This window comes from Magallana gigas, chromosome 2 (assembly GCF_963853765.1).
Source record: "Magallana gigas chromosome 2, xbMagGiga1.1, whole genome shotgun sequence".
NCBI classification, from domain to species: domain Eukaryota; kingdom Metazoa; phylum Mollusca; class Bivalvia; order Ostreida; family Ostreidae; genus Magallana; species Magallana gigas.
In genome coordinates, this window is record NC_088854.1 from 3,807,521 (window position 1) to 3,833,510 (window position 25,990).

Below are 25,990 nucleotides of genomic sequence, written 5' to 3' on the forward strand. Positions count from 1 at the left end.
GATCTTCATTTAATCGTAAAACTAAATAACTAATTACTCATTAAAATTAATTCTCAAAATTATGCGCCCAAACATAGAGTTCTCTAAGCTTTGACTGCTGTTTTACCTGGCAGTTTTTTTGCCCTAAAAGAGGCATTAGTGATGGCTGACTTGGAGATTGAGTGGGCGGAAGTCGAGGGTGTGACCGCCATCATCCCCCGCAGACTGTCCCTGGAGCTGGACACCACTGTCTGTAGGCTGTTAGTCATAGCACTGGTAACCTGTTAACAGCCAATCAAAATTCAATGTCAGGTATGTGTGGCCAATCAAAACTCAATGTCAGGTATGTTTAACCAATCAAAACTCAATGTCAGGTATCTGTAGCCAATCAAAACTCAATGTCAGGTACGTGTAACCAATCAAAACTCAATGTCAGGTATCTGTAACCAATCAAAACTCAATGTCAGGTATCTGTAGCCAAACAAAACTCAATGTCAGGTACGTGTAACCAATCAAAACTCAATGTCAGGTATCTGTAGCCAATCAAAACTCAATATAAGGTATGTGTAGCTAATCAAAACTCAATGTCAGGTATGTGTAGCCAATCAAAACTCAATGTCAGGTATGTGTAGGCAATCAAAACTCAATGTCAGGTATGTGTGACCAATCAAAACTAAATGTCAGATAAGTGTAGCCAATCAAAACTCAATGCCAGGTATAAACCAATCAAAGTTCAATATCGGTTTATATGTGTAGACAATTAAATTTCAACATCAAGTGTGTATAGCCAATCAAAATTGTATGTTGTGTATGTATAGTCAATTAAAATTCAATGTCAGATTTGTGCAATACTTGTTCTATACAAAAATGTCCTTCACCTAGTTTTCTTTAAGAATTTGTATTGCAATCTTGACTACTCTGCCTCATAATTTCTAAACACGATAAAATCTGAGAAGTAAGACTTGATTCAATACAATTTTAGTAAATTGTATTGATAACACTGATGGTGTATACTGACCAATAAAACATCTGCATACAGTTCATAGCTGGCCCTGTAGTGAAGATCGTAGATAGCTTTCAACCCTAAGTGAGGCTGGCTGTTAAACCTGTACAAAGATCACAGAGTTATCTCCTCTTTCAAAAGTCAACACAATTGAAATGGTTGAATTGGATACATAAAATAACCTCTGAATACTCCATCGACACACAAAATTATCCCTAATGCTTTCAGAAACACAAAAATGATTAGATTTTTTCATACATACAAATAATGATCTCTTACACTCACAAGAGCACACACTATCACCTCCGATACTTACGTGACATAGTAGAGGCCAGACAACATCTCTATGATGAGGGAGGGGCTGACGGCCAGTCTGGGAGGGAGGTCTCCATACTGACTGTGTCGCCGTCGGGGCTCGGGGGAGTCAGACAGAGAGAAGGCAGTCTCCTCCTGACTCTGTATGTCCCCCAGGCTCAGAAAGCCGGTGGTTGCTATCCTACAACAGATAGATAGAAGGCTTTACATATAGTTAATAACTCAGGAAAGGTGGCGCTGTCCTACATAAAAAAAAGAACGGGCCTCACAGATAGTACATATCTCAGGAAAGGTGGTCGCTATCTTACAATGTAATAGAGAGAAGGCATCATAAAGGGTAAATAACTCGGGAAGGATGGTCACTAACTTATGACAGAGAAGGCCTGAGTGTAAACAAATAAAAAAAGATGGGAGTTCCAGGGACTTGAAACATTATGGATCTCAATCTTGATATCAATCAATTAATTATTCATTCTAAAAAATTCCAAATCTCTGCAATACCAGTTAATGTACCTGTAAATGTATATGAATTAGACATGACATTCATTCAGGATGATTGATCTATAGAGCGGCTTTTTTTTTTTAATCTTGTATTTAAATTGAGGCTGAAGACCATGCCAGGTAGGGAGAATGAAGATATACGACATACATTCACTTTATCAATGCCACACATATTACGTACTATAACAGAAATATTTATGTTTTAAAACTGTGATGGTGTCCATGATTTAAACTGATGCCATGAAATAGCCTTAGCAATAAATTAAGCTCTGTCTCCAAACAAAATAAATATCATGTACGATGAGATTAATTGGGGGAATTTAAGACTCGTATTTGATCGTAAGTAATTCCGATTTTCCATTACACGATTAACTGAGATACGCAGTTTCTAGTAATTCACTGTTGATCCCCTGATCACTTCTTACAGACGAAGTTCGTCAGGAATCGGGGATTTTAGAAGGAAGACGTGAATCAGAGACTGAAGAGCTCTGCTTGCGCTTAGCAGCTGTTAATTATAATTAATAATCCCGGCTTCATTATTGATTGTGTACCTGGAGCAAGATTTACAAAACCAATGATGGGACTGGGTTGTCAGCTCAGCAATCTCCGTCGTAAAAGTCTGAAGAACGGTGGACAGAATGGCTTGTCTGAAAAAGATATTAAAAATATTGTCCCTCAACAGAGCCTGCAAAAAGTAATCAACGAAATATCACATGTCACTTAAATTCTGCAACGAATGAACGCTCAACCAAGTCCGAGACCTAAAGCCATATATATTCTACAGATCTGACGAAATGTTAACACGTAATGATACTCATGGTTTTAATGAATTTTAATTTCATTGATCTGCATATTTAGTTCTTCTATTCCATAAAGTTTATTATCGCCTCTATTTTCTGACATTAATGTCATGGTTTCTCTGCATATTAAAAAAGATCAGAGTTTACCTTCCTAATTAACTTGTCTATGAATTAAAAATGATCATCATTTCTCACAAAAATTGTTTTGTGATCCCCTAAAGCCTAAACACAATAGAGAGATCAATGAGAACAAATTAACTTGCTCAAGTATGAAATTTCTAGTCTGGCTGTTTTTTCTTCATTATAGAAGAAAGAATTTTGTCTGCCCCCCAGAAGAAAATCTCTTCTATATTGATTAAAGGAGAAGACACATGTAGAGTTACCCTGCTAATCTGGAGTTGACACTGAAGAATTACAATGATTTAGAACTGTGAAGCAAAATCATAGTCAGATCAGTGGTAGATGGTTTGCTAATATGGCGTCAAAAGCTGATCTTACATCTCTTAAAAATACATCATTTTATTATCTTACAGGTTACTGTGATTTCCATTTGTTTTTGTTCTATAATTTGGTTTCAAAATGTTGTTATCAATTACTGAATCTCAACACTATTTATATTATGAATTGTAGAATTGTTTATAGCTTATGTTAACTCTTTCATAACAAAACTGCTTAACCCTGCAGAAACCTCAATCCATTTGATATCTTAATTCTGCTAAAACCTCAGTCCTACTAACTTGATCCTTCTCAAACTTCAATCCTGTAAATATCTTGATCCTGTTTAAAAACCTCAGTCCTACTATCTTGATCCTGCTCAAACCTCAATCCTGAAAATATCTTGATCCTGTTAAAACCTCAGTCTTACTTAGTCTACCTTAATCCTGCTCATACCCAAGTCCTGCTGCTATCTTAACCCCTAAAACCTCAGTCCTACATATATCTTGATTCTTAATCCTTGCAAACCTGACATGCCACTCATATTATGCCCTTGCTAATACATGTAATACCATGCTTTTTTAAACCTAAGCCCCTACTAATTCATGTACCTTCACCAGGTTAAAATTTGGACCTGCTTGAACCTCATCCTTTGTGAAAACCTTCCCCTTGATTTTACCTCAGCACTGAACCTCAACTGATACATCACCAGCAAACATAGACAGCACACTTTCAACAGATTAATGTGCACAGCCACCATGTCTGATCAGCTCTGATCACTATAGACCTCAGCCAGGTGATTGATAGCTTACTGATTTGGAAAACCAACCACCTGATTTCTCATTCACCTAAATCTAAGGAGACTTCAACTCATGTGTATTGTGCATTGAATATTTTCCATGAATCTTCCAATCGATGATTTTTTTGTCTATATTCTGTCCAAAGATATTAATGCTGCACATTTTCTTAAATTATTTGATATTTATAATACCACAGGGTTCTGATGATGTTCATTCAGTAGTATAAAAATCCCAAGATTTCTTTACCTCCTCTAGCTTGTCAGGTTTCAATACATGACTAAAAATAAAAAGTCTACTGGGATTTTGCAGTGCGACAGACAAGAAAAGTACCCAAATGATAACATTGAACATTTTTGGAGGTGCTCTGAGTGACTACTGGATGGAGAACAGATGTCAACATTTCCCATTATAATTCTCCATAAGAAATCAGTTTTCGTTCCCGTAAATTTTTATGAGTAAAAAATGATAAGGTATTAATAAAGATATTTTGGATTTTTTCAATATCATTGATTTCAATTGCACTTTTTTTTTTACAAGTATGTGTATTTCTATTAAAAACAAATGTGCTTCATATCTTGACTATATAACATTCTGTCAAAACAATTAAGTTTTTGTTAAGTGAATGGATTAGACTGTCTTGAACTCTTATTCTGCTAATATTTATAAACTCCCCTAATGACGTCATTTGCCGGGTCATATTCTGAGCCATGTCGTGCACAGGCCAGCAGTTTTCGATCTGAAATCTTATGACTGTATTTGTTTTCCCTTTGATCATGTGAAAGCCTTAGTTGAACTTTGTTTTACTTCGATCAAGTGACATTTCTACCTACATCATGTGACAAACCTTACAACTGTAACAAATAGCAGTTGGACCATTTCTATAAAACAGTCCAATTAACTACCTTTGGCCAAGTGACAAAGATATGATCTCAACATTAGAGTTTTATTGAGGGACTCATTTTACCATTAGAAAAACTCTGACCAGTGTGTCCAAGGGATGAGATAAATTTTAGCCTTAGGATACTGGCTAAGTGACTCAAAATTCTCCAAGTTTTTAACTTTGGGATAGTGAACTTAATATATAGATTATTACATGGCAATTTTTCTATCGCATCCTATATTAGCCGAAGGTTGCTGTATATCAGCTCGATAGCCGTTAGAATAATATTACAGTGTGTATTAGTATATCAGGTCAGATATGATTCTTACATCCTATTTAGCTCATCTGTTATATCTACATCATAGCTCAATACCTCAGGTATATTTTTTCCCAGAAATCTTATTAAAGCTTACCATTTTTATTTTTTTACATTACATGTACCTCTAATTAGCTCACCTGTTCTGTCCATTGATGGCTCCATATTGAGGTAAGGACCCACTACAGAAAACCAATTAGCTCACCTGTTCTGTTCAGTGATTGCCTCTTAATGAGGTAGGGGACCACTACATCACAATTATAATTAGCTCACCTGTTCTGTTCAGTGATTGTCATGTACTGAGGTAGGGGACTACTACATCACAACTCTAATTAGCTCACCTGTTTTGTCCAGTGATTGCCTCGTACTGAGGTAGGGGACCACTGCACCACTCCTCTGCCTCCCGACGGTCCAGTCTGGATAGAGCACTCTCAGTGAGGGAGATACTGCTGATGCTTGATGGCTACAAAATGTTTGAGGCGATACATTAAACAATTTTTCTTAGCACAATATGACATCATCTGCTGGGCACAATATGCCATCTAGTGCTAAGCAACATACTATAAACTAACCTTTATTCATGATGACCTTATTTATTTTGTGATTTACTAGAGATCGGCTGGTTTGTGGTGACAAATATTTGCAATCAATGTGTAGTTTACCTGGTAAATAAAATACCACAGACATATGAGGATTGGACTGTGCCAAGAAATAAGAGGCTTCCGAAATCCTTATGAAAATTTCTCCAACACGAATAAAAGGTGGTTTACAGTATGCCAGCAATCACTTAGCACATTATGCCTGTGAGTGCTTATAGCCCAATACACTTGCCCTGAAACCATTCTGATTGGCAAATTCATAAAAGTCTCCAATATATCAAACAATTCTCATTAATGATAATTCAATAAAATCCTACACTGAAAGAAAATGAAAATAGAAAAAAGTCAGAATGAAGATGATAATTACAGACTTAATAATCATCATTAGCGTCTGATACATATACTGAGGAACTAAACAACTTTTTTCTGATCGTTACGGCACTGGATCTCTACCTTGAGACAAAATATCACTATTACTGCTGTCATATTTCATCAACTGATCCCTGAGTCGCTGTAATGAATTTCTGACTTGTCATCTGTATCCGTCTTCGGTTTTAATGTAGACCACCTTATAATGAGAGAACTTGGCTTCATAAAAAGTATAGGATTTCTCTGGATGAAGAATAATATCTGGTTAGTCATTGTAACTGCTTCCCAGGAATCTATCCAGACAGGATGCTGCTGGCTGCTGATCCTTTCACTATCAAGTCTCGTTCACCCGACCAGTGAACGACCATTGGTCCAATTTCTTGTGTCCCCTGTTACCAGTACAATTATATCACAGCCAAGGATATTTGTTTACCTAGCCATAAAGGGACATGCTTTTTCTTCAAAAAGAATTTGATGAGTTAAGAAGTTGTCCCTGCATCATTATTATGACTGTAGGAAATTCTGACAAGTTTAAAAGTGATTCCAGAGCAACCTTGATTCAGAAACTACTGAACAGTTAAAAGTAGTTCCTCAGGTCTGTTTTCTGATTAAATACTATCAAGTTTTTAATTGGTTCCAATATTACATTAATTTAGGGAATGCTGACAAGTTTGGAGGTGGTGTCCATGTGTGCTTCTAGAGATGAATGGACTTTTCCAGACTCATTCCATTAACCTGGGACTCCAGTAGGACTGAAGACTTAACATTTATTGTCAGGCAACACTGGCTAGCTTCATTATAGAATTACTCCAATTACTGTAATGAAGTTTTCAGTGAGGAGTTGCAATTGCCCCTGTATCAGCAAGATAATCTGTTTTGGCATCACAAGCCAGATGGTGTTTCAATTGGCCATACAAAAAACATGCAAGGCTTACCAGTGCATGTTGTACCATTGTTGATGAAGTGTCTTTGATGTCTATGGTGAACCCAAAGCTTTTCTGACCAAATTTCTCAGAATTTCATCCACCCAATCTCAGTCAAATTGTCAAAACTTTTCACTCAACCAAAAAGGAAATCGACCAATATTTATTCTTTGGAATCATCTCAGTTTATAGGGACCAGTTTTCTTAGACTGTCTACTCTTCAATGGTTGTTTTTCATTGATTTGCTTGTATACTTTCATAATTGTATAAAGACAGTGTTTCATTAATTCTTTGGACATGAAGATTCATGGGTGACGGGTACACACAAAAAAATAAGTAGCCATGAATTTTTATGGTTCATGATAGCTGCTTGCTGACTTGATACATGCATTATGAACCTGTCATTCTACAATAAAGACAAGAAATCATTGACCTACCTCATGATAGATGGAGGGCTGAGAGAATGTGGGGATACGGAATGTCTTGACATTGGGTTTTCCATCAGGCAACGTTGTTTCCTGCAAAATCAAAATACCAATTAATTGCACACCGCAGTTGCACTGACCTCCAATCTAAGGTAAAGAAAACCTGAATAGAAATATCATGGATGCCAAGAAATGCCAAATATTAAGCTGGATTAATCATAATATAGCAGTTTTTGGTGATGTTTGTTTGAGATACCAAGATAAGATTAGTGATGCTGAATTGAGACCGTAAGACATGAATGGCCCTCTCATGGAGTTTCAATTCTGCTGTCATAATGGCTCACTCCTAATACGTGCATCCTTGAAAATGAGGACAGAGATGCCTTAGAGAAAAATTAGCTGTCCTGCTCATAAATCTGACAAACAAATTCACTGGTCGTGGTCAATCAATGCAGTCAATGGGCTCTTTGTTTCATCAATGCTCATAAAACAGGATTGTAATTTGTTTAATGTACAATTATTTTAGCTTTAATCTCATTTGGGAGTAAGTAAGAACGTCTGCATGTAAAGCATAGTGATTAAACAAATTAAAATCAATAAGAAAGAACCATGTGTTTTCTTTTTGCAATTACCTCTCCAGCAAGGCTTTCAATAATTACACAGAGCATTCAACATAAAACTATGCCATCATCAGAAGGCTTTTTTCTCCTTTCAGACTGGATTTAAGTTTCAGTCCTCTGACAATTAAATTCTAAGGGTCTGTCCTGCAGATCTTTGATGAATTTTAATCATATCTCTGCAATGACTTGTGGAGAATATCACTATGCCTCATTATTTTTTGTAATAAAAGTTTCCTGGGTTTGATCATTATTTTTCCCTTATTACCTGCATCAGAGCCATTTAAAGGTAAAACTCAAAGATGGCAGTTTAAGTTTCCATGGACAGATTTTCTTGTTTTAATTTCTGCTTTTTAATATCAGACTATCCCTGTAATCACTGGGACAAAAAATTGTTTTACCTTTTAAAAAAAAATCAAGAAGAAACTGATAACAAAGCCAGACTTGAAAAACAATGTATTTACACACCTCAAAAAAATCATTATAGAGGAAAACAAAATCTTCTAGTTTGTTCCAATAGTTTACTTTGAGACTAAACTGGTGTTTAAACAGTATTTTTAACAATGCTATACTTTTTAATCAACTTGTCCATCAGCTTATGACATTGTCAAAATTAGCCTTGGAGGAAACCACTTTGTGCAAATCAGCCCTGAAAATTACAAAGATGTCAAATTTCATTGGAAACTCTAATCATATGTCCACCAAAAATGACTGACTGCCAGGGTGATGACAGTCATCAGACACTGACCACTTCCTGTGTGGAGGCTGCTGACAGGATATTTAGGGTAATTAGCCCTCACTCACTTTTTTCTGCAGCATTCTTTTGAATTTCTCCTTCCTCCTAACAATATCTCTAGGAACTGATATAAAAGCTCAGGTAATATTTCACATGAATTGTCTAACAGGTGTTCTTCAATCACAAAGAGACTCATTACCTGGCTAAGGTGAGCAGCATCCTCTGAGATCTTAATGAGAAGGTTCCTTAAACATTGCCGCACATTTCAGACAATAGACTTATTAGGAACAAAACAGTGGCCATTATCATTCAGAGTCCCCTGTCCTCTCATGTGTCTCCTTTAAGGAGCCACCTACCACAATGTGTGGGCGTATCTTAGAACTAGAACAATGCTTAATCAGAATTTTACAGCTACAGAAAGCTTTCACCAGAAGATAAGACAAACTTCTTTCCTACATCAAACAAAAGTCATTAATCCACAGGGAAACGTCCCTTGCATCAAATAGAATTGATCTACATAGGACATACTTTACTTTGATTTTTTTCATTAATATTTGTTTCTTTGCTGGTATACTATAGCTGTCAACTTCTGTTATAAGCATACAATGAGACTAATACATACAAAATCTTCCTGCAGAAATCAAGAAAAATTCTTAATTTTTATATCCATAAATTAGCTTTCTGCAGCTCAATGAAGAAAATGATACTGTTGTGATTTCAGCAGTAATGCTAAAAATTCAAGTTCTCGTGCTGTAATATCAAAATTGCATCACATGAAATATTGAGGCGAACATGATAATCAACATATATAAGACTTGTTGTCGCTACGGCTCTTTAAGGCACATATCACGCATTACACCATAGAATCACATGACATACAAAGCTGACAGAAAATTACATATTAGTGCTAATGCACTAGTTAAAAGGAACAAAGGCATAGCGCTCTAATATATTATCAAGAACATGCATTCTTTGTAGCAATTTCTAGCATCACAAATATGTTTCTGCATTTAAACATAGCAGTTGACTGGTTTAATGCACCACAAGACGACACAGCCACAGATGACAGAAGCAGACAACAAGACAGTGCTGTTAGTTTGGCTGTTTTCTCTGCAAATCAGTGGTACAACTGCTGATAAGTTGATTTATATCTAGCAATCCACCACTGACGAACAGAAATCACAAGGTTAGTAAGGCCAAGCTCCATGGCAATGACCCTCACAGACCATCATGACCCCTATATCACCACCAACAATTTCAATGTCTCCAAGAAAAAATGATGATCCTTAACAAAGAACATTTCATGGTAATTATCAAACTTGACACAGGGATTTTTTTTCTGATGGAGACTATATAATCTTGCTGTAGCTTACTTATAATTAGAATCCTAATACACTAATGTACTCTAATGATCATGACATTAATTTAGTACATGATGTAGCTATCTGTACTTCTCTTAAAAGACTGGTGTCCCCAAGATGCTGTAATTCATTAAACCCCAAAACCTCTATCATAAATCGCCTTTATTACCTGTGAGCTGAAGGTCACCATTGAATTTCTTTATTCACACCAAAATCATTTCTCGTTGTTCGTATCCGACATCAACTAACACCACAAGTAGTTGAACCTGGCCAAAAAATCATGACTAAACTGTGAGGAGGCTCATTCCACAATCCAAACCACTGCAGATGGCTGGAGCAAGATTCACACCTCCACCCAACACTTCTTGGTCAGACAAACCAATTTCACAGTTTCCCTCAGGTTTTTATGAAAAACATGCCATCACCTTTCTCTGTGTGGCCAGCCAGGTATATTCCCTTGTTGATTACAGGCTGTAGCCATAGGTAGTCAAGACTACAGGTAACGGCCACCTATCTCACTGACATAACAATGGCCACCAACAAAGTCCAGGTACTCTCTAGAACAGATCCCTGAACTGATGCAGCAATCACGGCAAAAAGCATGGGCTTAATGAAAACCAATCAAAACACCACACTGAAGCCTCAAAATACAGCAAACAGTCATACTTAGCTTAAAAAATAATTTCAATTTACAGTATATCGGATTTAATGTACACCTTGATAATAAATCTGAAGTCTACAACCTTTGTTATTTTTTCTAAAGAAATTGAAGTCTCAGAAATGAGTTCTTATCAATATTTGAAATTACTGGTAAATGAAAACAAGGACAACTTAGAAGTTCAATCTGAGATGTAAGGTCAATCTTTAAACACAAGCCATTAGCAAAGAAAAATAGGAAATCATGTATGCAGGTTCAAAAGTCTGAATGAAAATTTTCATTGCCATAGATAAGTGCATATAATTTAATCATTCAATTTGTACTTGATTAATTTTTGTGAAAAGGAATTAATATGGAAAAATACTATTCTCCAGTCTATGAAACAAACCATTCCTTACAGTTGAAGAATGCAATCAAAGGCGAAAAACGCTAACACTGATCAAGTTCGGAAATTTAAAATATTTATAACGTTAATCTTTCCCCAAGCATTTGATCCAAGGCTACAATGGCTGGCCATTTTCTTTGATCGGTAGAGAGGCTTTGAGTGTCATCAATAATTCAAATTTAATCATGTATCTAGTTTAATGATCAAGCAAGCCTATTCAAAAAAACCCACCCAAAACACTTTCTTGTAAGTTAAACAATTTCTGTTGTAATCAAATAATAACATTAAGACTACCAGGGGTATAAAAAACAAACCTTTTACAATAAGCATCAGAATTTGTTTAATTTTAACTGAATGGGTCTGATGGAAATCTTAACACAAAGACGAGAGGACTCTGGACACACTGAAATCCTGCGCGTTACATTCCTGAATTGATCTATCATAAAACAAAATGATTTCCCGATGAAAGAGGCCTGACAGATATTGTATTGTTGAGCATCAACCTGATTATGAGTACCTGCTAAGTCTACCTGAGTGAAAAATACCTTGAGGAAAAACGACAGTCTTACCTGGAGTCATCCATCTGAGCCGGCGTAATTACAAGACCATCGGAGAGCATTCACACAGACAACACAGTGATGTGTGCATGAGAGGAGTAACTCCCATTGGGTTGATGGAAGCTACAAGGCTTGCAGCTATAATATACCACATTTAATTATCACCCTCAAACAGGTGGGATGAGGCTACACAGAATCCTACCAATCACAGTCCAGATGTAGAACTGTTTCCATGGAAACAGATATAAGGAAAAGTAGCCTAGGTAATATTTATATTACATGATAAGCAGCTATTTTAATCACTGAGAGGGAAAAGGGTTCAAAAAGCCAACTATTGCAGCCACTTGTAATTATTAGCTAATTAGCTAAGTTCCCTTTCTGTAGTAGCAGTGTGTGATTTGGAGGAGATGAGTATGATTTGTCAAATTTTCACATACTTCACACAGGGAAAGCAGAAGAGGTGCTAATGAGCTTTACACCTGTGCAGCGTCACAGAGAACAGGTGTGCTACAGAAGTCACAGTGTCCGTCCCTATTGCTGACCGACAGAACTAATTACTGAGCCCACCCTGGGCTGATTTTGACACCCTGGGGCTGGGGGAGACTTTAGTCAGCTGTCCGAGCTGAACTCAGTACAGTCAACAGTCGATAATTCTATTTCCAAGTTATTGTCATATAGGTTAAACCCAGATTCAAGAAGACTTAGTGATTATAAAATAAAAAAAAATACAGAAAATTAAAAATTGATGAAAATTTGAATTTACCAAATTAAAAAAACATGAGTACTCAGTAATGATCCAATGTACACAAAGATTTAAAATGTTGGACTCATAACACCTGACAGCAAATGATGTTTTTTTATAAATATTTTACAACTCTTTTTAGATAGGTAAGAGGACTTTGAAATAGGTCTAATAGACCTGATTATTAGTACAATTAAAAGTTGAGATGGAGTTAAATAAAGATAAATCATATGGACACACAAAACTCATTCTGTAGAGAGATAAATATCTGCAAACGACAAAGAACAAGGCAATGATCCTAAATCCAAATTATGATTTAACCTGTTGCACAAATAGATCTACTGCAGTATGATTTGGTAAAGAAGAATGTAGCAGAGGTATCTTGATCCACCAGTAGCTAGTATCAAATCAAACCTCATTGTGACAGTGGTATAGCATGCAGTGGAATTAGTACAGGCAGACACAATGTAGCTAGCATTGAATCATTGCAGTGGATAATATAGCATGGTGTGGAATTAGTACAGGCAGACACAATGTAGCTAGCATTGAATCATTGCAGTGGATAATATAGCATGGTGTGGAATTAGTACAGGCAGACACAATGTAGCTAGCATTGAATCATTGCAGTGGATAATATAGCACGGTGTGGAATAGGAGAAACAATATGAGGCAGCATAAAATTATACTTCAGTGCAATATTGACTTTAATCACATGTTTATCTCAATATACGGTAGATATCACTTATGGGATAAATATTTCATATTAAAAGTGTGTTCTTACGCCACATTCATACATCACAATTAAACATTACATGTTTTCTATCCCATCGCCAAGGCTCAGGGATAGAAAACACTCAACTTGTTGGATAAAAATCATATACCATCGCAAATCATTAGAGATTCTTTGCAAGGCATGGAATAAGGCAGACAATGTGGTAGCATTAAATCATACTTCATAGCGACAGATATACAGCATAGCATAGCATGAGGCAAGGCAGACAATATGATGTAGTTTTATAATATACTATCAAATAGCAAAACATGAATTGATTGTATTATATTCCCTTCAAAACAGGCCAGTAGAACTAACATTCTCATGTGAATGATTTTTATACATGACTGTTCAAAGTACTAGACAGTGTGATACAGTCCTAAGATAAGACTGAATAGTAGGACTGTTAGTCCTACCCAATGTAAAACATATACAGTTCTATCATTAGACTGAATAGTAGAACTGAAATTATACATATACAATCCTATTATTACACATATACTGAATAGTAGGAATATTAGTCCTTCACAATGTAATACAAATACAATCCTATTATTACACTGTATAGTAGGATGATTAGTCCTTTGCAATGTAATATAAATACAATCCTATTATTAAACTGAATGGTAGGACTGAAATCCTTAACAATGTAATACATACACAATGCTATTACAAGTCTAAATAGAAGGATTGAAATCCTTAACAATGTAATACAAATACAATCCTTTAACTAGACTGAATGGCATGGCTGAATTCCTTCAGGATGTATTACATATACAAACTTATTATTAGACTGAATGGTAGGACTGAAATCCTTAACAATTTAATATGTATACAATGCTATTACAAGTCTGAATGGAAGGATTAAAATCCTTCACAATGTAATACAAATACAATCCTATTATTGGTCTGAATGGTAGGGCTGAATTCCTTCAGGATGTATTAAATATAACTAAAATCCTTAGGAGAAGACTATCTAAGTTTTAGAACTTGTGTCTTATCCTTTTGATTTATTCAATAAAATATGTTCAATTCACTGAAATCCTTAACAATTTAATACATATACACTGTACAATGCTATTACAAGTCTGAATGGAAGGATTAAAATCCTTCACAATGTAATACAAATACAATCCTATTATTAGTCTGAATGGTAGGGCTGAATTCCTTCAGGATGTAATACATATACAACCCTTTTATTAGACTGAATGTTAGGACTGAATTCCTTCATGATGTAATACATATCAATCCTAGAACTTGAATTAGACTGAATGGCAGGACTAAGTTCTTAACAATGTAATATATATAATACAATCCTACTATTGGACTGAATGGTAGGACTTTACAATATATTACAATACTTTCATCAAACTGAACTGTAGGACTATACAATGTTATACAGTCCTATCATTAAACTAAACACTACCTGAAAAATTCTGCACAGTGATTTAGGATTGTTTTTGTAAGCATAAGGGGTCTTTTATATTGCATAATGACTGTTTCTGAGGAAGGACTGCTCCAACAGTATGTGATAGGGGTATAGTCTTGTACAATCAGCAGGAATACTGCTGTGAGATGGTAGTAGTCTTTTAGATAATAATGTTACTTAGTACTGCTGTCCTTTAGTTTCTGTTGTAGCTTTTCCTGTACAATATGGTAGAACTTTCTTTACAATATAAACTGACTATTCAATGAGGTAAGACTATTCCTGTGGTAAGGATGCAGTCCTTTGTAATGTAATAGGATATTTAATAGGATGTTTAACAAGTAATTCACAAAAGGTATATGTTGTCTTTATTCTTGTACGATCAATAGCACTAATTAACGTTGAAAATTCATAAAAGTATAGTTGTTACAGAACAAAGAAAGCAGACTCAAAATGAATGTTACAAAACCCCATAATTTGATTTATATTTTCTAAAATAAGCCATAAAATACCCAAAGAATGTTTTGAAAGAAATATTAAATATTTCAAAATTAGAAGTCTTTGAACAAGTCTTTGGTTTGATATTCTGAGATTTGGCAGTATGATGTTACATGAAACTACATATATTCTTTACTTTTATTCAATATATCAGGGATCTGTGAAAGGTTTTATGTGATAGAACTCAGATAAACAAACAAAATATTTTGCAGAATTTCTACGAATTCCCTTATTTAAGTTCTCTTCCTAATAATTATTTGCTAAAAATTATGATCGATGATAATATTTAAACACCAATGAACACTAGGTTTGGCACATACAGCAACTGTTTCCTATTGACAGCCCACATTACAAAAGACCCAAGGGGGTGACCGGCTGGTCTGATTCCCTGTGCTGTAACCTTTTCTGATCTACTTCATTTAAAAAATAAATTGCATAAAGCACAATCTAAGATATCTTAAAACTTTTATGTAACATGGGAATACTTATCAAGTCTTAATAATTCAGAAGATAGTATACTGTAGTGAGGAATTAAGCTTACATTGTGCACACAACATTAAGAGGCAGGTTGGGAGCACCTGTTGGATCTAACAAGGAGCTAAGATGGTCATTACCAGCCAGTGCATTAGGGGTGGATCGTCAACACAACCATTAGTTGTCAACTGCAAACGAGATGCTAACTGCTGCAAAAAGCCACCGGTAATTACAGGCAGCAATCTGTGGCTTAGTGTGCATTTACCAGGTATTAACAGCAAGATGGTCCTCTCTCATACAATTTGACTAAATGCTTCATATTTTAGTAGATGATATTGCACAGAAATGAAATCGATTCCTGACAGGCTACTGCTTCCAGAGGCACAGAAAAGACATGTCATCCAAGTACTGACCAAAATATTGGAGAATTAATTGAAAAACCTACAAATCTATACTTACTGTCTCCAATAGCCTCAGTAAACAATCAATGCTCCACTGAATTACTGATGCTCTGCACGTTTAGGATTTTTGTAGCCATCACTCTTATATTTCATTGACAAACCACACAAAATAACCATGGTTAACCTTATCATTTTCTTCATAATTCTCCTGCCAACCACAGAATTTTTTCTTCAATGTGAAATCTTAAATTCAATATTTGATTCTCTAAAAATTACCTAAATCAAAATTTGGGGCTTGACTGAACATTTAAAGAAGGGGAATGAATAACTGCTGATCATGCCAACATGCACTTTATTGATATAAATCAAACAGTACTCACCAGATTGTACACTCCCAGCAGGAATGCCTCAAGTCCTCTCACTGACTGTAATTAAACAAAAAGAGAAGTTAAATCTTTCACAATTTATGTAATCGGGTTGTCAACAGTAATACCACTCTTAGCCAGTTAATGGACAGGCACCATCAGTTCTCCAGCATTTGTCACTCACGGGTTCCGCATGACTGCAGTAGCTGGCTGCAATTTGCTTTTTAAGTAACACGTAAGTCATTAAAAATTTATCATCTGGACACTACAAATATCTTAGAATAATCATCTGGTTTTGTTTTAATCATTGTCCTTTTTTTCTTATAAATGGCAAATTTGCTTAACTCTTATCTGGTATCAGATTTGACCTTTATTTTTTTAACATTCATCAATTTCCTAAAAAGACTAGCTATGATATAAGTAGATGCCAGAAGAAAGGAAAAAAAGAGAAAATGAGCCTCTGATCTTTAATTCAAGCTACCAAAAGCATTGTTGGTTGTGCATCATTTTCAAAGATATATTTCTGGAATGTTAAAGTCAATACAGAATCAAGCATTAGACATAATTTGATTATTGAATAGCTTATAACGATAAAATTCACAATTTTACAAATTTTTCTGAGCTAACCGAACTTTATTTGCGAGTGAAATGGCAGAAGACATCTTGATGAGCCATTTGGGACCTACTCAAAAATAGAAAGAGAACAATTGCATTGTCTGTGGCTGGGAATAGTCCAAATGCTGTTGGATTCTGAGGATGAATGAACTTTAACAGTACCAAGAACTGGTGATGGACAATGTTGTGCAGAAGCTTAGTATCGTATATCTTAGTACTGACACCAAATTTTTTTCACGTGCGAGAATTTTTCACGAGGTTAGCGAGAGCCTTTTCATCCCGAATATTTCTCACCGCGAACCAATCCTTTGTCTATAGTTTTTTTAACAATACAGGTCTGGATAAGGCTTGGTCGTGAACATTAGTCGTCGCAAACCAGTTTATTGGCATTTATTCGTGAAATAAAGTCGTTTGGAATAAAAATTGGTTTACAGTATGTAAAACACCAGAATTTTACTCAGTTGAGAAAAATACCTTATACACGGTTAATGTTTGTACAGTATAACTTGTTTAGTACAACCATGGTTAAAGCGAAACCTTGGCTGTAGAGATGCAGAGTCTCATCAAAATTCTTCACAAAGCCTTGTAAAAGTTTACCGTTAAAACAAACTTAGATATACATGTAATTATTTCACCTCTAATACTTGATGTAGTAGTAGCAAACTGAATTTGAGTCCTAAATAGAGGTAAAATATGATAATAATTATATCTTTTACAATGACTTGTTAAATTGTTTCATAAGTAAGCAATACAAAATTACATAATTGTATGAATGAATTAATTTCACCATAGATCAAACAAATTACAATCCAATAATTAAAAGAAATCCCTGTAAATATTATGGTTAAAATAAACTATGAAGATAATACAAATTTACAGATATATCAGTGTATAACATTAGTGTTGGGAAAATTGTTTCCACATAAATTCCTCAAATTGCAATCCAAAAATATTAGGTTTACAAAGAAGCTTTTTGATTTAATGCCTCAAATAGCATAACTGTAAGTAATGTGGAAGAATAAATGTACAGTTGAACCTTGGTATCTACAACACTGTTATCTCGAATACAATGGATACATTGAAGTGATTTGTCAGTTTTCTATGCTTATATTTTCTATTTTGTGATAAATATATTATATACCTATTTACTGGCTATAAGGATAATGGTAAGTTTATTGTCCACCAAGCAGCAAATATTTAGCAGGGCAAAGTCGAGGGAAATAGTTACTGTCGAGGGGGACAATTTGAATAGTCAGTAAATAGTTATTTTATCATACCCACGAAAACTTATTTGTCGACAATGCAGATTTTGTTGAACCAATTTAAGTTGGACTTTGAATTTAACGTAGCGACTTGCATTACGCCAGAGGTGTTCAGAGATTAAAAATGAGAGAAATTGAATGCCATTGGTAAATAGTTTCAATGACTTTTCCCCGTGGGCAGATAGCACAGAAGCTATTTCACTGTTAAATAGAACAGTATGTTCATTTGTTGTCATTTTACATAGAAATTATACACAGTGGTATAATAAAAATAATTATGTGATACATGAATAGCAATGTAAATCTACTGATTTGTAAGGCTTCGCTATAACCAGGTTTTACTGTCTTTGTTTCTCTGATAAAGAATTTGACCCTATCAATGCATATTAAGAAAAGTTTGTATAGGTACTTCAACTATAATGATACACACCTTTTTGCCGGATGTACTAAGAGCAGACAGGTAGGTCCAGATAACGACAGGTATCAGCTCCCTGCTGAAAGTCTTCAGCTCCGATTCTTTGGACCGGTAGAACTCAAACAGCTGGTGACAGACTGGATCTAAAACCTGAAACATTCCACAGGCTCAGATTAAAGCTTCAGGGTTAGAGTTGAGGGATGGAAAGAGTACCTTAAAGGATGTGTTCATGAATTTGAAGAAATCATACAATTTTACTACAGCTGTACATGTTTTCTTACATTCAATATTGTCACTTTTGGTTTGTAGGTGCTTTTGCTTTTTTAAATTTATTACAACAAAGTCACAAGAATCCAATTTGTAAAAATCTAACTTTATTGGGCATGGTCTTTGAACAAAAGTAATCTATATGCTTATATTATAAATGGTGAATTTTTATGCGACTGTGTTATCATATTCATCTGCAATTTTTTCGCAATTCAACTTATCAGTGATTTAAAGCAAACCTATGCTTGATATGCAATGAATTGTCAATAGCCAGAAAAACAAAGTTGGTTTCTTTTTTGTGCACAATTCAGTTGAATAAATAATATATAAATAGTGCCTGTTTGGGAGGGTAACAGTTGAAATTGACACCCCGAGAAAACCATTGTCAACCGACGCGAAGCGGAGGTTGACAATGGTTTTCGAGGGGTGTCAATTTCAACTGTTATCCTCCCAAACAGGCACTATTTATTTTGTTATACTGAATTTATTTTTTAAAAATTTTAAGAAAATTTTACTGCTTTTATATAGGAATAACGTGAATTCTACAGCGAACCGTACGCGCATAATTTTCGCGCATGTAACATTTTTTAATGTTACCCGTTGCCAAGTGCGTTGCTAACGCTGAGGGTAATAGTAAATATTATTAACTGCGTCTTAACCAATCAGATTTCAGTATGTAACATGAAAGTATAACAATTCTTATTATAAATTTACTGGTACTGCTTATAATTGAAACTTATCTTTCATGTTGATGACAGTGCAGAATAAAAATCTGCATGACTGCTTAAAGACTCTCAAGCATAATTCAATGCCAGACATGATCTATCTTCCATTATTTCGAAAAAACAATTTCTCATCTCTCCAATGTGAAGATTTCCACTACATCATTCAATAATTATTTTTCATGTCATATGATATTTACCTATTTGGATATAAAGTTTCAATGGCATAATATTATATTGAATTTCTATAACTTTATTTATAAGCGTCCAATTGCATTTTGCATGCTTTTAAAAGGAAATTCAAAAAAATATTTTCAGTCCAAAAATAGCCTGGTACTGATCCCCAGGATTTTTGGCCATCAACAATGTTTAATGCAAATAAATAAAATAAATAAAGAAAAATCTTTCATGGAAAATTATTTGAAATTGAGGAACATGATCTTGTGTGCCTTAAAAAATATTTATGTATCCTATGTAAATGTCATGTAGACTAAAGACCCATCCTGTACTAGATATGTAGACTAGAGATATTCATCCTGTAATAGCTATGTAGATTAAAGAAACATGCAGACTAAAGACTGATCCTATCTTAGCCACGTAGACTAAAGATTGATCCTATCTTAGCCATGTAGACTAAAGACTGATCCTATATTAGCCATGTAGACTAAAAACGGATCTTATCTTAGCCATGTAGACTAAAGACTGATACTATCTTAGCCATGTAGACTAAAGACTGATCCTTTTTTATTCATGTAAACTAAAGACTTATCTTATCTTAGCCATGTAGACTAAAGACTGATCCTATCTTAGCCATGTAGCCTAATGACTGATCCTATCTTTGCCATTTAGACTAAAGACTGATCCTATATTAGCCATGTAGACTAAAAACTGATTCTATCTTTGCCATTTAGACTAAAGACTGATCCTATCTTAGCCATGTAGGCCAAAGACTGATCCTATATTATCCATGAAGACAAAGAGCAGTAGACAGAATAAAGAATCTCTCTCTTCAGAAACAGTGATCATCCAAGCAGACAACAGACTCCATTTTTTAGCTCTGTACCCAGACCGTCAAGGCTAGATGAAATAAGAGGAATGTGATAATCTGGTTAAGCCAATGCTTCATTGATTGTGTATACTATTCTATGTTCCAAATGGGGAAAAAAACCAAAGATCATACAATTTAATTTACACAACAAGTTACCTAATCTTACAAACATGTGGTGCATTAAAATGCCTATTTACTGCTTGAAGTTGTTAAATTTTAGTTTGAATCATTTATATGGACAGAGATTAGATTCATTTTTGCTTTGAGAGACTAGAATTGTGTTTTCTTTACTTTTAATAGAGTTATTGTAGCAAACAAAATCTACGGTATCTAAATATCATCCATAATATGAACAGCAAAATCAGGTGATAGTCAATAATTGTACTGTGCTGAAATTTAACAAAACCTTCCAACAAGTTTCCATGGAAACCGTAACATTTGATCTCATTACTGGTTTTCAGTATTTATAAGCAGCTTTTAAAGGGTGTAACTTAGATATGTAATTAATACAAGAATCAATAGGTATTAGGGATCACACATCACACATAAAATACAGGTGACCACATCAGAACTACCAAAAAGGTAATGAAAAAGATGACTTTCCATGGTGTACATGATATAGGAAAAACAAACAACATTAATAAAATTTTAATAATCACTGGAATCCTGGTCTACTTTCTGGCTCTGTCCTAGAAATTCTACACTGCAGAGATCTCAAGTGGTCAAATACCTGACATTATATTCTCCATGGAAACAGGAGTCAGTGAGAGTACTAAGCTGTTCCTGTGGGAAATTCTATCACAATGCTTGTACATGAACAATAAAATGGTCGCTGAATTTTTTTAATTTGTTTATCTTAAGTAAGGTTAAAATGCTAACTCATCAATACCCTTCTTCTAAATAAGGAAATAAATAATGCTGCACAATTTATAGAAGGTAATAAACAACCCACAGTGATATACCATGTCTTCCCAGAGTCTAAGATTCTTAGAGAGTTCTAGTTTAATGTTATATAAAACAGAGACACTGCATGTGACCCTATCATCAATGCTTTAAAAAGGATGAACACATATTCCAACTTATTAAAATTATAATGAAAGGAGGCACTGGAGGTCATGGGGAGGGGCTGGTGGGGGTGGAGTGGGGGAAGTGTGTGTTCTATTGCAGACTTTCAGATTGAGAACTTGGCCATAAAACACAAAATCAGTGATGTCATCCTGTAATGGGGTAAGATGTTGGGCCCTTACTTTGCCCTGTGGAAACATAAGCCCAACCTCTGGGACACCCTGTGGAACCAATACCTCCACCTATGGGATCATTACCTCAGCCTGTGGAACCAATAACTCCACCTATGGGATCATTGCCTCAGCCTGTGGAACCATTACCTCGGCCTGTGGAAACAAATACCTCAGACTATGGGATCATTACCTCAGCCTGTGGAACCCAATTACCTCGGTCTGTGGGACCATTACCTCAGCATGTGGGAGGTTCCCCTTTCCTTTGCATATGGGACATAACCTGGCCTGAAGGACCATTACCTCAGCATCTGAGACCCCTGTGGAACCAATATCTCAGCCTGTGGAACCCCTAAGGAATCCTTACCTTGGCCTGTAGGGCCCTTACCTCAGCATTACCTTGGCCTGTGGGACCAATACCTCCACCTATGAAACCATTACCTCAGTCTGTGGGACAATTACTTTTGCCTGTGGGACTCTTACCTCAGCTTGTGGGAGACTCTCAAACAGACAGTACAGGTTGGTGGTCAGTTCCTCATTCTGCCTGACCGTGCTGGCATAACTGTGAACCTCATTGTCAGGGAGGGACTGCAAAAGCACGACCACAACTCCTCAATCATCAGTTTAAATTATTCAGATAAAATCTTAATCTTTCCTAACAGTTATATCTACTTGTTCTTAAAGAAAACTGTCCAATGGTTAAAAAATCAATGTTTGCATCAGAAATAACATGATTTCTCATACATAATGTTAAATTTGAAGGTATTTCATATCGTCTGTTCAATTAACATTCAATTCACAGTCAAATTGCATGTATATGATTGTCCAAAATTTTATATCATAAGCTGGAACTTCACATGAAGATCCATTCCTCAATTAAGCCATCAATTATTTAAAAAAAATATTTTTTATAGACCCCCCCCCCCTTTCTCTTTTTTTTCTTTTTTACACCTTTTTTAAAAATTTAAATATGAACTTATATCAAATGATGTTTATAAATATATACAGTACATGTACTTCAAAAAAGTAACGTGAAAATGATTATGTAATACACAATTCTATATTCAATAACAATACAACAGCTTGGGTCTGAATCAGAGCTCATTATTCAGGCTTATGAAACACTTACAATAGTATAATTGATTTACATGTTTATCTAACATGTCTATCTATCTTTGTCTGTGTAAATCTAATGGTTGCATGAATATTGTTTTGGATAATTTTAAACATGTGTACATAAATAAAAAAAGTTGGGTTGGGGAGAAAAACATTTACAAAGACAAGGCATGACAAAAATAAAGATGATATCCCAGGGTTCAATCAGAGAACATCAAATCAAGAACAGTAAGGATAATACCTAGGTGTTAAATTCACCATGACAACCCATCTTTCCTCCGACTAATTACTCAACGAGACTTCTGTGAATTTTGTCATATATAAAATATATTTCATAACACATTAAATATTAAAGCTGCTTAATTGATTTGGTATTTTTTATGGTAGTTGAAGAAATAGTATGTACAAACTAAAATGGAGTAAAAATATCATCACACAAACATGACAAATGGGTTTATATTTTATTGAATTTTTGATTGAAAAGCTTCATTTGCTGAGAGATTTACTCTATACATGTGTTAACTTTTTTGCCTGTGTCTCAATGACTTTCTCCTAAACCGGGAACAGATGCTTACTGAAATCGGAGACACATTGTTATTGTACTGTGTGTCCATTTTTACAAATCAAGAAGTTTAACTGCCTCACAATGTACATCTAACTCAGTAATGACTGGCGTAGTGGACTACATAAGCTGTATGTCTAACTCAGTAATGACTGGCGTAGTGGACTACATAAGCTGTATGTCTAACACAGTAATGACTGGCATAGTGGACTACATAAGCAGTATGTCTAACTCAGTAATGACTGGCATAGTGGACTACATAAGCTGTATGTCTCAGTAATGACTGGCGTAGTGGACTACATAAGCTGTATGTCTAACTCAGTAATGACTGGCGTAGTGGACTACATAAGCTGTATGTCTAACACAGTAATGACTGGCATAGTGGACTACATAAGCAGTATGTCTAACTCAGTAATGACTGGCATAGTGGACTACATAAGCTGTATGTCTCAGTAATGACTGGCGTAGTGGACTACATAAGCTGTATGTCTATCACAGTAGTGACTGGCATAGTGAACTACATAAGCTGTATGTCTAACACAGTAATGACTGGCATAGTGGACTACATAAGCAGTATGTCTAACTCAGTAATGACTGGCATAGTGGACTACATAAGCTGTAATTCTCAGTAATGACTGGCGTAGTGGACTACATAAGCTGTATGTCTATCACAGTAGTGACTGGCATAGTGGACTACATAAGCTGTATGTCTAACACAGTAATGACTGGCATAGTGGACTACATAAGCTGTATGTCTAACTCAGTAATGACTGGCATAGTGGACTACATAAGCTGTATGTCTCAGTAATGACTGGTGTAGTGGACTACATAAGCTGTATGTCTATCACAGTAGTGACTGGCATAGTGGACTACATAAGCTGTATGTCTAACACAGTAATGACTGGCATAGTGGACTACATAAGCAGTATGTCTAACTCAGTAATGACTGGCATAGTGGACTACATAAGCTGTATGTCTCAGTAATGACTGGCGTAGTGGACTACATAAGCTGTATGTCTATCACAGTAGTGACTGGCATAGTGGACTACATAAGCTGTATGTCTAACACAGTAATGACTGGCATAGTGGACTACATAAGCAGTATGTCTAACTCAGTAATGACTGGCATAGTGGACTACATAAGCTGTATGTCTCAGTAATGACTGGCGTAGTGGACTACATAAGCTGTATTTCTATCACAGTAGTGACTGGCATAGTGGACTACATAAGCTGTATGTCTAACACAGTAATGACTGGCATAGTGGACTACATAAGCAGTATGTCTAACTCAGTAATGACTGGCATAGTGGACTACATAAGCTGTATGTCTCAGTAATGACTGGCGTAGTGGACTACATAAGCTGTATTTCTATCACAGTAGTGACTGGCATAGTGGACTACATAAGCTGTATGTCTAACACAGTAATGACTGGCATAGTGGACTACATAAGCAGCATGTCTAACTCAGTAATGACTGGCATAGTGGACTACATAAGCTGTATGTCTAACTCAGTAATGACTGGCATAGTGGACTACATAAGCTGTATGTCCCAGTAATGACTGGCGTAGTGGACTACATAAGCTGTATTTCTATCACAGTAGTGACTGGCATAGTGGACTACATAAGCTGTATGTCTAAATCAGTAATGACTGGCATAGTGGACTACATAAGCTGTATGTCTAACACAGTAATGACTGGCATAGTGGACTACATAAGCAGTATGTCTAACTCAGTAATGACTGGCATAGTGGACTACATAAGCTGTATGTCTCAGTAATGGCTGGCGTAGTGGACTACATAAGCTGTATGTCTAACTCAGTAATGACTGGCATAGTGGACTACATAAACTGTTTATCTAATTTAGTAATGACTGGCGTAGTGGACTACATAAGCTGTATGTCTCAGTAATGACTGGCATATTGGACTACATAAGCTGTATGTCTAACTCAGTAATGACTGGCATAGTGGACTACATAAGCTGTATGTCTAACACAGTAATGAATGGCATAGTGGACTACATAAGCTATATGTCTAACTCAGTAATGACTGGCATAGTGGACTACATAAGCTGTATGTCTAACTCAGTAATGACTGGCATAGTGGACTACATAAGCAGTATGTCTAACTCAGTAATGACTGGCATAGTGGACTACATAAGCTGTATGTCTAACTCAGTAATGACTGGCATAGTGGACTACATAAGCTGTATGTCTAAATCAGTAATGACTGGCATAGTGGACTACATAAGCTGTATGTCTAACACAGTACTGACTGGCATAGTGGACTACATAAGCTGTATGTCTAACTCAGTAATGACTGGCATAGTGGACTACATAAGCTGTATGTCTAACTCAGTAATGACTGGCATAGTGGACTACATAAGCTGTATGTCTAACACAGTAATGAATGG

The 25,990-nt window shown here is 35.5% G+C and overlaps 1 protein-coding gene across 2 annotated transcripts in view; it reads right to left on the minus strand.

The window, feature by feature from the left end:
* LOC105321684 (hyccin) overlaps nt 1-25,990 on the minus strand; it is a 34,762-nt gene that overhangs the window by 2,971 nt on the left and 5,801 nt on the right. For both annotated transcript variants that reach the window (XM_011420077.4, XM_066074582.1), the window contains exons 3-11: nt 22,385-22,489; nt 18,645-18,779; nt 16,353-16,397; nt 7,358-7,438; nt 5,371-5,492; nt 2,350-2,445; nt 1,299-1,478; nt 998-1,085; nt 107-260 (exon numbers count right to left, since the gene is read on the minus strand). In XM_011420077.4, the coding sequence (XP_011418379.2) occupies nt 107-260; nt 998-1,085; nt 1,299-1,478; nt 2,350-2,445; nt 5,371-5,492; nt 7,358-7,438; nt 16,353-16,397; nt 18,645-18,779; nt 22,385-22,489 (1,006 nt within the window). The remainder of the gene's footprint in view (nt 1-106; nt 261-997; nt 1,086-1,298; nt 1,479-2,349; nt 2,446-5,370; nt 5,493-7,357; nt 7,439-16,352; nt 16,398-18,644; nt 18,780-22,384; nt 22,490-25,990) is intronic.